Source organism: Heptranchias perlo, chromosome 28 (genome assembly GCF_035084215.1).
Source record: "Heptranchias perlo isolate sHepPer1 chromosome 28, sHepPer1.hap1, whole genome shotgun sequence".
In the NCBI taxonomy this organism is placed as follows: domain Eukaryota; kingdom Metazoa; phylum Chordata; class Chondrichthyes; order Hexanchiformes; family Hexanchidae; genus Heptranchias; species Heptranchias perlo.
Genome location: NC_090352.1, coordinates 28176762 through 28189898, shown reverse-complemented (window position 1 = coordinate 28189898; position 13137 = coordinate 28176762). Strand labels below are relative to the sequence as shown.

The 13137-nt window shown below is 42.3% G+C and overlaps 1 protein-coding gene across 3 annotated transcripts in view; it reads left to right on the top strand.

Moving 5' to 3' along the window:
* The window catches only part of gosr1 (golgi SNAP receptor complex member 1), a 105983-nt gene that overhangs the window by 75303 nt on the left and 17543 nt on the right, over positions 1-13137 (top strand). For all 3 annotated transcript variants that reach the window (XM_068008279.1, XM_068008278.1, XM_068008280.1), the window contains exon 7: positions 9052-9081. In XM_068008279.1, coding sequence (XP_067864380.1) covers positions 9052-9081 — 30 coding nt within the window. The remainder of the gene's footprint in view (positions 1-9051; positions 9082-13137) is intronic.

The following is a 13137-nucleotide window of genomic DNA, read 5'->3' as shown; positions in this document are numbered from 1 at the left end:
CAGTCACTCTCACCTCACCTCTGGAATTCAGCTCTTTTGTCCATGTTTGGACCAAGGCTGTAATGAGGTCTGGAGCCGAGTGGTCCTGGCGGAACCCAAACTGAGCGTCGGTGAGCAGGTTATTGGTGAGTAAGTGCCGCTTGATAGCACTGTCGACGACACCTTCCATCACTTTGCTGATGATTGAGAGTAGACTGATGGGGTGGTAATTGGCCGGATTGGATTTGTCCTGATTTTTGTGGACAGGACATAGCTGGGCAATTTTCCACATTGTCGGGTAGATGCCAGTGTTGTAGCTGTACTGGAACAGCTTGGCTAGAGGCGCAGCTAGTTCTGGAGCACAAGTCTTCAGCACTACAGCTGGGATGTTGTCGGGGCCCATAGCCTTTGCTGTATCCAGTCCACTCAGCCGTTTCTTGATAGCACGTGGAGTGAATCGAATTGGCCGAAGACTGGCTTCTGTGATGGTGGGGATATCGGGAGGAGGCTGAGATGGATCATCCACTCGGCACTTCTGGCTGAAGATGGTTGCAAACGCTTCAGCCTTGTCTTTTGCACTCACGTGCTGGACTCCGCCATCGTTGAGGATGGGGATGTTTGCAGAGCCTCCTCCTCCCGTTAGTTGTTGAATTGTCCACCACCATTCACGACTGGATGTGGCAGGACTGCAGAGCTTTGATCTGATCCGTTGGTTGTGGAATCGCTTAGCTCTGTCTATAGCATGTTGCTTCCGCTGTTTAGCATGCATGTAGTCCTGAGTTATAGCTTCACCAGGTTGGCACCTCATTTTTAGGTATGCCTGGTGCTGCTCCTGGAATGCTCTTCTACACTCCTCATTGAACCAGGGCTGATCCCCCTGGCTTGTTGGTAATGGTAGAGTAAGGAATATGCCGGGCCGTGAGGTTACAGATTGTGCTGGAATACAATTCTGCTGCTGCTGATGGCCCACAGCACCTCATGGATGCCCAGTTTTGAGCTGCTAGATCTGTTCTGAATCTATCCCATTTAGCACGGTGGTAGTGCCACACAACACGTCGGATGGTGTCCTCAGTGCGAAGACGGGACTTCGTCTCCACAAGGACTGTGCAGTGGTCACTCCTACCAATACTGTCATGGACAGATGCATTTGCGACAGGTCGATTGGTGAGGACGAGGTCAAGTAACTTTTTCCCTCGTGTTGGTTCAATCACCACCTGCCGCAGGCCCAGTCTGGCAGCTATGTCCTTCAGGACTCGGCCAGCTCGGTCAGTAGTGGTGCTACCAAGCCACTCTTGGTGCTGGACATTGAAGTCCCCCACCCAGAGTACATTCTGCGCCCTTGCTACCCTCAGTGCTTCCTCCAAGTGGTGCTCAACATGGAGGAGGGGTGATTCATCAGCTGAGGGAGGACAGTAGGTGGTAATCAGCAGGAGGTTTCCTTGCCCATGTTTGACCTGATGCCATGAGATTTCACGGAGTCCAGAGTCAATGTTGAGGACTCCCAGGGCCACTCCCTCCTGACTGTATATCACTGTACCGCCACCTCTGGTGGGTGTGTCCTGCTGGTGGGACAGGATATACCCAGGGATGGTGATGGAAGAGTCTGGGACGTTGGCTGAAAGGTATGATTCTGTGAGTATGGCTATGTCAGGCCGTTGCTTGACTAGTCTGTGGGACAGCTCTCCTAATTTTGGCACAAGTCCCCAGATGTTAGTGAGGAGGACTTTGCAGTGTTGACTGGGCTTGGTTTGCCGTTGTCGTGTCCGGTGCCTAGTGGTCCGATGCTCTCGAGCATGAGGAAAAAACCATGCCATAGACCAGTTTAAACTTCAATTGTGTTCGTGTAGGCAAACATTATATGCCATTGCAGGTAAATAATCATGCCCTCATATATGCAGGCATGAAAAGTATTTCCACAGTTCCCAGAGCTATATCTCTTTGGAGTGTCAGTGAAAATGTCTATGATCAAAATTACAGTCCAGACAACCTTTCTGCTATTCAAACTTTGACTACCCTCTGCCTGGATTTCATAATTTCTTGACGTCCGATTGGAAAAACTCAGCTTTGAGCATTTCTGTACTTGTAGATTTGTTTTGTTTATAGAGTCATAGAGTCATACAGCACGGATAGAGGCCCTTCGGCCCATCGTGTCCCCGCCGGCCATCAGCCCTGTCTACTCTAATCCCATATTCCAGCATTTGGTCCGTAGCCTTGTATGCTATGGCATTTCAAGTGCTCATCCAAATGCTTCTTGAATGTTGTGAGGGTTCCTGCCTCCACAACCCTTTCAGGCAGTGAGTTCCAGACTCCAACCACCCTCGGGGTGAAAAAGTTCTTTCTCAAATCCCCTCTAAACCTCCCGCCTTTTACCTTGAATCTATGTCCCCTTGTTATAGAACCCTCAACGAAGGGAAAAAGCTCCTTAGTATCCATCCTATCTGTGCCCCTCATAATTTTGTACACCTCAATCATGTCCCCCCTCAGCCTCCTCTGCTCCAAGGAAAACAAACCCAATCTTCCCAGTCTCTCATCATAGCTGAAGCGCTCCAGCCCTGGTAACATCCTGGTGAATCTCCTCTGCACCCTCTCCAAAGCGATCACATCCTTCCTGTAGTGTGGCGACCAGAACTGCACACAGTACTCCAGCTGTGGCCTAACCAGTGCTGTTGGTTTATTGGAGAAAACACCCCTTCCAGCAGATTTTTTGTTGAGAGCGCGCGCGCACGCACACACACACCCCCACGTTTCTGCGCTGTTATCGTCCAACCCAGGCCCTAGTTGCTCTGCCAGCCCTTTTGTGTTAGTGCAGGATTTGGAAAATGTTAAACTGTCATTATTACCAGAAATTGTTCATTTTACCCGCATGCTGCTGGAATTTGATACGTGTTTTGTCACATTTGATGAATTATAATTAAAATGTTTACTTTTTCCCACCACTGAATATATTGATCTGGGAATCCAGGAAAATTATGCAGTGTCTTTATTGACTCCTGCATTATTTAGCTCTGTTCTAGTCAATAAGAAGCCATTAAGACTTTCAAGAGTGTTACTTTCTGCATTCATTTGATTTAGGTAATGTTTAATATTGTCATCTTGTAATGATTTTTTATAACGTTGCTGATAATTATAGATGAGAGTATTACACAAGATACATGTCAGTTTTGTTCTCAAGTGATTGTTAAAACCACATGTGTTGAAGTTAGATTCCTTTTGTGGACTATAAATTCTGAGTGGGTTTTCCATGTAAAACCTTTCCATCAATATTAAAGGATATTTTTGTGCTACATTCAATTGTGCAAGAGGAATTTATTTTTTTAGTATGTAAAATGTTCTCCTTCCATGCCCTAATCTGGGTCTCCTGTCATGCTTTTAATCCCAATTGAAAGGCTGGGCAGACAATCTGCTCTCGGACCAGTGCCTGTGCCACTATTGCATTCACCACAAGGAGTTGTAGAATATTAGGCTTAAAGTATGTGTGCCTTCTATTTGTCTCTCTCCCTTCTTCCCCCATAGGATGTTCAGCATCCTAAGGACATGAACAAATAACCCTGCCAAAGAGACCACGTTGGACTTTATTGTAGGTACTTGTAGAAAGGCATTATGTTCATAATATCATCTTAGGTACAGCACAGAAGAAGGTCATTCGGCCCATTGTGCCGGCTCTTTGAATGAGCTATCCAATTAGCCCCATTCCCCTGCCCTGTAATTTTTTTCCCTTCAGGTATTTATCCAATTCCTTTTTGAATGTTACTATTCAATAGTAACATTTGAATGTACTGTTGAATCTGCTTCCACCACCCTTTCAGGCGGTACATTCCAGACCATTATAACTCGCTGTGTAAAAAAATGTTTCCTCTTGTCGCCTCTGGCTCTTTTGCCGATCACCTTAAAGCTGTGTCCTCTGGTTACCAACCCGTCTGCCACTGGAAACAGTTTTTCCTTGTTTACTCTGTTAAAACTGTTCAAGATTTTGAACATCTCTGTTAAATCTCCCCTTAATCTTCTCTGTTCTAAGGAGAACAATCCCAGCTTCTCCAGTCTCTCCACATAACTGAAGTCCCTCATCCCTGGCATAATTCTAGTAAATCTCTTCTGTACCCTTTATAAGGCCTTCAGATCCTTTCTAAAGTGTGGTGCCCAGAATTAAACACACTACTCCAGCTGAGGCCTAACCAGTGTTTTATAAAGGATTAGCATAACTTCCTTGCTTTTGTTCTCTATGCCTCTATTAATAAAGCCCAGGAGCCCATATGCTTTTTTAACAGCCTTCTCAACTTGTCCTACCACCTTTCAAAGATTTGTGTGTGCTCACCCCCAGGTCTCTCTGTTCCTGCATCCTCTTTAAAATTGTACCATTTAGTTTATATTGCCTCTCCTCATTCTTTCTACCAAAATGCATCACTTCACACTTCTCTGCATTAAATTTTATCTGCCTTGTGTCTGCCCATTTCACCAGTCTGTCTATGTCCTCCTGAAGTCTGTTATTATCCTCCACATGGTATACTACATTTCTGAGTTTCATATCATCTGCAGACTTTGAAATTATACTCTGTATATCCAGGTCCAGGTCATTAATATTGCAGATAAATAATTATGCCTCATAAATGGAGACATGAGAAATTTCCTATATGTCCGTGGTATAATTAATGACTATTGAATCATATACAATTGTGTTCCATGGACAACTTTTAAGATCAAATCACGTTTTGATCATTCCTATATATAAAGTTTATTTAAATTGAAATAATAGTAAATGTTTGGTTTAAAGCATTTTCTAGTAGGTGTAAAAAAAAAGCCAAATAAGGCGAATGCTCCAAATTTGGTTGGTAACACTTTTTTTAAACCTGTGTTCTGCATAATAAACTAGTTTCTTTTATAAGCAAGTTTAGTGCCAGTGTTCAGTCTGCCTCCTAATCTACTTTTCCTATTTCCTTTGTCACAAGTTGCCCTATGAAACCAAATGCACCCAATGAAGGTGTTTTGTTATCTACCCTGGAGTCACCTGTATTTTAGTGACTGCTTATTTGTGAAGTAAGATCAATGCGAAAACAGAGGTAAATGACTGAACAGTGTCATTTCTAATTCAGTGAGCGGTAACAGGTACTCATAAGATGAACAATGTACAAGCTTTGTATAGTGGCCGATGGCTACAATAACATTTGAATATACTTAGAATGAGGCAAGTCATCTGCTTCTATCATTGAACAGTGCAAACTGAGAAATGCAATTTGGCATAATTTGTATCGTGATATTTGGCTTAATGTGGATTAGATTGTTATCCGTATGACTGATAGTGTGGCCTGTATGCAGCAAATCCCTTTGGGATGTCTAGGCTGGGGCATGGTGACTCTTTTTAATTTGTCATCTGGGGAATTCAAAAACTGGCAATTCTAATGTCTCAATTTGTACATTGATGTTTCCTACACAAGGTAGGTCTCACACTAAAGGTGAATATGAAATCCTCAAGGAAACAGTACAAAAATGTTGACTGCACCAAATTTTTCCAAAATTGCAACATTGGACTAAACAAATAAGATAATATATATTTTCACCCCTTCACCTTTGTGATCAGGTTGATGTATTAATTTCAACTCAGAAACTCAGCACATTGCAATGATGCTTACACAATAAAAGGGGAATGCCACTGTAGGGATTTATACATCATTTATAAAGTTATTTATCCCTTTGTCTATTTTTCATTGTTTACCATATCAGAAGCAAGTCACTGCCTGGATATAGCAGTGGAACAATATATTGATGTGCAATGCAATGCTGAAATGTCATAAGATGGATGGAATGTGTCTGGATGCCAGCACTAAACACTGTTACTGTTATAAATTTTCCATGCAATGGAATGTACTAATCAAAATAGTATTTTGTAGATGAACCAAGGTAAAAGACTTGTTCACAAAAAATTAAGTCATGTGCCTGAAACTTGGGTTTAACCAGGCTACTTTGATGAGATGGCCAGCAGTAGGCGATTTCTGGGAGTCATTGGTCTCGAGCTGCTGGTTAGAATAGTGAAATGTAGCAGTCCTCCTTTGTCCTAACCTTCCGTGCCACCAGCCTTTGCATTTGGCAGATTGCCTTTCACCATTTACACCACTCGGTCTCAACAACAAGCTTGATTTCCCCTCCTCCCCCCCCCCCGACTCCTTCATTCTCCAGAAACCATTTCTTCTGGGATAGCCCCCTTCATTCTTCCACCACCCTAACTTCCAGCTGTCCTTCCTCTAGTACTTTCTGGGCAAATCACAGCAGATACAACACCTATCCCATCACCGCTTCCCATGCCACTTTCAGGGACATTAAACACTCCTGTATGAGACTGCAGTTTACATGTATGTCCCCCAGTGTAGTATATTGTATTCACTGCTCACGATATAAGGAAGAGCACAGATTAGGTGACCTCTTTGCTAAACAATTCCATTCTATCATCATGTGGCCCTGAGCTAATACTTACACCTCTTCCCATTCTAACCTTTCCCATCTTTGGCTTCCTGCACTCCTCAAACCAAGCTCAATGCAAGCTTCTAGAATAGTATCTCATCTCTTTCCTTGGCACTCCACAGCCCTCTGGTTTGAGCATTGACTTTAGTAACTTCAGACACTTACTACATTTCCCCATTTTGTTTTCAGCAGTGGTACTGGCATTGTGGATTGGGTTTGTCGTCACCTGGAAGGGGGAGGCGAGTTGACTCCCTCCATCAGAATGCAGCTCTGACGGGGGATACTGCACATATGGTGTCAGACTGTTTCCACCCCCCACCCCTTTTTTTGGGACTTACTGTATGTTATCAGCATTTCCTGTTTTAATTTCTGGTATTGTGCCTTTCCTATGCATTTTGCCACTCGTTGCATATTGTTTTGTTTTTCTCTGAGTTGCCTCACAGAGATGAGATCATATAAAAGGTTCCTTATTCTCAAATGAAACAGTTTGCAGGTTATTCAGTTCACTAATTCCCTCTTGGTTATTAGAGTCTCTGTTGTCATTTTTCCTCACCTACTGTTTCTTCTCTCTTCCCCCATTCCTCCTCATAGGTGTTTGTTTACCTTTAAGTTTTCAGTTATGTAGAGGTGTGCACTCGATGTTTACCCGTGTCTTTTTAGAGATACTGGATTCTGATGGACCTGCTGTATATTTGCTGTTTTTATTTCCAGTTTATAGTTGTTTTATTGTTGCTGTACTGTCTCTGGTCCTGGTGCATTGCTAACCCAGCACCTCTAGTCTGTGAATGATTGCTGACTTCATCCTTTCTTCCCCCCTCACTTTTTTTCTTATATGCTGGGGTTGAGAGAAGAATTCATAATTCTCTCTTGCATTAGCCTAGTACTCCAGTAGTTGGAATATCAAGTTATAATATGATTAAGAATCTCATGTGTTAGCTTTACTGTTTAATTTTGCATGTGCTTTGTTTTGCAGTGAATAGCTTTTCCCAAAAAATGGTTTCCACATCTGTACAACCCTCTTGTGTGCTTAAAAAAGAAACTAATTGTTATTCCAATTTAAAAAATATTCCCGTGCAGTTAGCAGCATATATAGGTGTTTCCTGCAACTAATTCAAGAAGCATTTGGATGAGCACTTGAAATGCCATAGCATACAAGGCTACGGACCAAATGCTGGAATATGGGATTAGAGTAGACAGGGCTGATGGCCGGCGCGGACACGATGGGCCGAAGGGCCTCTATCCGTGCTGTATAACTCTATGACTCTATGACTCTAAGTTTCAAAAGGGTGGCTTATGCAATTCTGGAGAGTTAGGACACCAATTTTATTCTGGTGAGGAAAAGGAGAGGTGCTTTTGGATGTGTTAGTAAGAAATAGTGGGGGGAAAATTGGATAAGGGTCCGTTCTGGGCTATGGTAGCGCGATGCGCGAACACCCTGCGCCCGACGGACCCTGGGCAAGCAAGACGCAAGTTTAGACCCAAGGGAGCACTTACCTGCAGTCGGTGTTCCTTTCCAGTCCTTGCACGTGGAATCAATGCAATTTGCACTTTCCACCACCAGAGGGAGCTCCATCTCTTAAAGGGAGGATGTTTCTTAGAAATCTCTTAAAGGTAGCTTGTATCTGTTATTTTCTAACTTGACTCCTGCACGTCCTGGCTCTAAATGTTAGGCTATGTCCCTGCGTCCTAGTATAGAAGTCTAGGAGACCTCCAAAAACAGTTACAAATGTCTCAGCAGCCAGAGGCAATAATCCGGCCACTAACCTGTAAATCCTGCATGGTCCCTTTAAATAGCACCGGTGGCAGGTCGTCCAGGCACTCTAAGACACGTTCAGATGGTCGGCGTTAAGACTGTGCATTGAGTTGAGCGTGAAGTCCCAAAATGCTGTGTATCACTTTAAATCAGCATTGCACCCTGATTGAAGTCATTTTCTCCCTACTTTACATGATTCCAGCGTTCCTTATCTGCACCTGCGCAAACTCCTATACCAAGATGGCGCAGGGGCACGTCACGCAGGAAACGTGCGTGCGCGTTCAAGACACCATCTTGGATGTTGGAGAGGCCGTGTAGTGCCGAAACAATGGGCGCTTCACGGCCCAATTTAGAGCCCAGTGACTTCTTTTCAGTGAGGGTGTTGAACTAGGGAGTTGTTAGCAAGTGCTATTGTTCTTGAGGTGCTTTGGTCACCTTCAGCAAAGAAGATCGACATACTACTACTTAACAAGTTTCTGGTTCTATATCTCTAACAATACACCTCGTTCACTGACAATTTTTGGGGGGAGGAAAAATGAGGCAATGTTTTAGCATGGTATTTTCCCCTTGGGTCTCCAAAGGATGGAAGTTTGCTCCCAGCCTCCTTCACTGCCACTCTGAAACCAGATAGTATGAGGTAGGCAAAAATAGACTGGGGTGCTCCTATGCAATTAATTTCTTGCCACCCTCTCTTTTGCGTGCTGCTGAAATTGTGAACTATGCATGTTGGATTTCCATAGGTGAACCTCTTTCTCACCAGTTTGTAATGGAGCACATGACATTTGAGATGGAAAACGAGAAGAAGGAACTTGAATTTATATAGCAAGATATTGTCAAATTGTATTGATTTTCTCCCTTTTCTTTTGCAGCTCAGATCGGCTGATAGAAGATACAATAAGGTAAGACAGCATGAGCAAATTTAGTAGTCTAATTTCAGAGTAAGTATAAGATATTCATTTTGTGCAAGCTTACAATTTGTTTTAAGTTAGTCCCCTGAGTAAAACTTGCAGAGTGATTTCTGTGGTTTTGTACCAAGTACATGAATGTTTGTATTTCCTTTTCCTATTTCTTTTATATTTCGTCGAACTTTTACAAATGTTCCAGAATGCTAATACGATGAATTATAAATCATTATTATTCTGAACCAATCACGAGCCAACTTCCAGCTTTTTAAAGAAAGTCATTTTTAATGAAGATCTTTAACAACGACAATAATAACTTGCGTTTATAAACTGCCTTTAATATAGTAAAATGACCCAAGCTGCTTCACAGGAGCGTTATGAAACAAAATTTGACACTGAGCCACCTAAGGCGATATTAGGACAGGTGATCAAAAGCTACATTATCCAATCCAAAAACTGTGAAACTTAAATGAATCCCTGTTCTTTTCTACATGTCTGTCTATTCAAGAAGTGATTCCAAGATCATTTATTAAACATTTTAGATTTTGGTTATATTAGTCCAATATGTGAAATATGTTTGAGCAACCTTAATTCAGTTCCTATTGGGCATGGGTCAATGTCACAAAACTGTCATTAAATTGGCAGTGTCATTCAAAGGATCTCGAAGAAGGTTGGTGTGGAAAATGGGAAAATATTACGCTGGTGCAGTATCTTTCTCTGAAGTTGATACTGAGATACATTGTTGAAGTAGAGTAAAGTGAGTTTTATTCTATAATGGATCTTGGAGTATTTGGTGCTGATATTGCTGGGTACCTGAAGATGAAAAATATCCCATTATCCAGCAGTAACATTCCTCCCCTTGATGAGCACAAATAAGTTTTTATTTTTTAAAAATGTGTTTCGATAACTGCTTTTTCGCAAAACAAAATTCTTTGTTTTTCTCTGGTAATGTGATATTCTGATAATTCTACTTTAGATGCAGTAATGGAATAATTTTTCTCAATTTTTTTCAAAAAGAAATGTTACAAATAACAAGTTTATCTCTGTGGCCTGAAATTTTAATTATTTAAACCCATTTGAAAAAGACCCCGACACAAAAGTGGTATAGGGATTTGGTCCTCCCAACATGCTGTTATCAGCACACAGGTTCCTGGTCTTAGAAGTACCATCTGAAGGAGGCACGTGGTAGAACTGGGCATTTTAAATATTGTGTGCAATTTTGGGCACTCTACCTTCAAAAAGTCATTCTTACATTTACAACTTTCTGACAAGCTTGTCCAAGGAGTGGAATGGAGGATAAGAGATTAGGTCTTTTCCCTACTCCTTTAATTAGGTTTAATGCAAGTAACCCTTATTCCATTGAAAGTGCAAAGGCTATTGCAACTTAAAAATCAACGCCTATAAATGGGGTACGGTGCTACAGCTGACAATTTATAAACGAGTGAAAGTACAGAATTTTTTTCTAACTTTGTACAAATTGTTACGGTGTCTATACAAGAGGACAGACTTTTGTTACAGAAGCAAAATTATTCAGTCAATTGAAATAGTCTGTATAAATATTTTGGACAGTATATTTAATTCAATTTTATAGGCATAACACAGAATGCAAAATGAAAAGAAAAATCTGTTGCTGTTTCCCCTGAATCAGAGAGTATTTGGTGTTCCAGAGCTTTATTGACTGTTGTGAGCATGAGTTTTTCTGGGCCCGGGTCTTTGTTTGGAGATGGTTAAGCACATCTGCTCAAGATTTGGGCAGTGGGTAGTTTTAGTTGGGTTGTCAGCTGCATTTAGAAGCTTTTGCCTTGTGTTAGAAGCAGAAGAAACACCACTTTGGATGCACCTCACCTGGCTTTTTAAAACCTTGGGTCACACCTACCCAAGTTATTCTACCCATTGTATGCTGTCATTCAGTAACTTATTTTTCTATGGTAGTTTTTAGTTCCAAACTTAGAAGTTCTTCGGGTTTTGGACTATATATCTGCAGACTGATACGAAGTAAAACTAAATTGATCAAAGTAAAATGCAAATATTTTAAAATTGGCAGGAGTTGACAGGCATTACCGGATTGTCTGTTAAATATATTCCTATCTAGATTGCATTCCACATCTGGTTTCAAACATTACATAAGATTGCCTGCAATAATGAATCCCTTCTGAATTGTTAATGTCAGAATAATTTTGCCCCAATAAATGTAATTGAAATAAACTACTGCCTTCTTTCACATTAAGAATAGATGTTGGCTGTAGTTCATATACATTTTGATATAAATTAGAAAGTTGTGCATAACAACGTGTGCTCTAGTTGCCTTGTACAAAGCTCTGCAGTAACCACAGCCTCAATATTAGGCACCACCCCCAGGATGGGTGGAGGGGGCTGAGGGATTAGAAATGAAAAATTGTAGAAAGTGCCCCCAACTTGCCACATATGCGCCCGTTGCCGTTTTTACGGTGGCGTGTTTCGAGACATCAGAGTGTCCCGCCATTGAGAGGTGGGATACTTCGTTAACATATTTAAATCTGGCTCCCACAGTGCAATTGGAGCCCAATTTAAATTTTACATTTGCTGCGCGAGTTTCCCAGGGGTCGGAAAACCCAGCAGTGAAAGGGAGGCGGGAGCTGCCGGCACAACAAGATAAATGCCTTTTTACAGCACTCTTTGTGGACCAGAAGGAGCAGGAGTGCTTCCCTGGCCCCTTAAGGAAGCCTTTGGCCTCCCTTCTGCCGATCCCGGCCTTTCTCTCACCCCTGTCGCCATCGCCGACACCCCCCCCCCCCGCCACCCCCCCCCCCAAGTCCCAATGGCTCTCACTCCAAGCCCCAATTGCAGCCGAACTACCCCACCCCCCACCTTCCCGATTGCTGGGGACTATCACCAAGGGTCCCATGCTGCAGTCTGGTTATCCTGCCAGGCTGTCAATTTGGCTGGCTGCCAGGCGGGAAACATAAGAAATAAATGTTAAAGGTCCTGGCGTTAAATTCAACAGGACCTCCGCGTCTCCGGCTTTGCAGGGTTCTTTGGCCTTTTTCGGCCTCCCCCTCACCCCATAAATATCGGGCCCCATGTCTTGATGTAATTTGCTAAGGAAATGGTCACTGCACAACATAATGAAATAATGGCTTCACTTCTTTTTGGACCAGAGATACCATTTGCTTCTTTAAACAATTTTTTAAAATTGTTTTTCAAAATTTTGTGGCAGCTCAGATTTGATGTATTTTGTTTACAGGAACTCTGTCATTGTAACACATCTCTGTACACTGGGGAAGGTCTGCTGTAAGACTATTTAAAAATCTGCTTTGTTCTCAGACTGCACAAGTCCCTTTGCATTCAAAAACATTGGCACAGACAGTAATTTTAATTTACAGTGCATTCTGTTTGCCGAGTCACTTGGCTATCTTATTGAAAGCCAAATATAGTAGATGTTCAGCAAGAACACTTCATATGCAGTGTTCCTTTTATGCAGTCAATTCCTATTAAGTAAATGTTAAAAGTACAGTCAATCTTTGTTGCAATGAAATATTCAGCAACTCCAATTTTCTTTCTAGCTATGAGGGCCTGCTGTAACCTTCTCCCAGGCGCTCTGGCAGTGCCACTCTGTAACTGGCTGTTGGGTGCACAGGGGAGGCATAATTCACTTACTGGCTTAAATGATCTTTTCTGTCCTGCTGAAAAAGCACCTCCCATCCACTTAAATTTGAGAGTGGGTACTCATGTCCTGTGATAACTTATTGTAACCCATTGCACCAACTTGTGCCACCAGCCACAGACCTTCGTTTTTGAGAAAAGGAACAATTGGCGTATGTGCCTTACTTTGATCAAATTGTACTGCAATTGATGTGGAGTCTGATTCTCATACAGACATTGCTGGGCCATTTTTCACAGTTCTCCCTTTACTGAATTTTATAGGTTTTTTTTCTGCATCAGCTCTTCATGATAGCTTTTTTCTCACTATAGTTTGACCTTTCTCTGTGATGTCTCTATGTTGGATCATAGCTCTCAACATAGATGAAATAAGGTGGGAGAAGGCTCGTGTGGAGCATAAACACCAGCATAGAC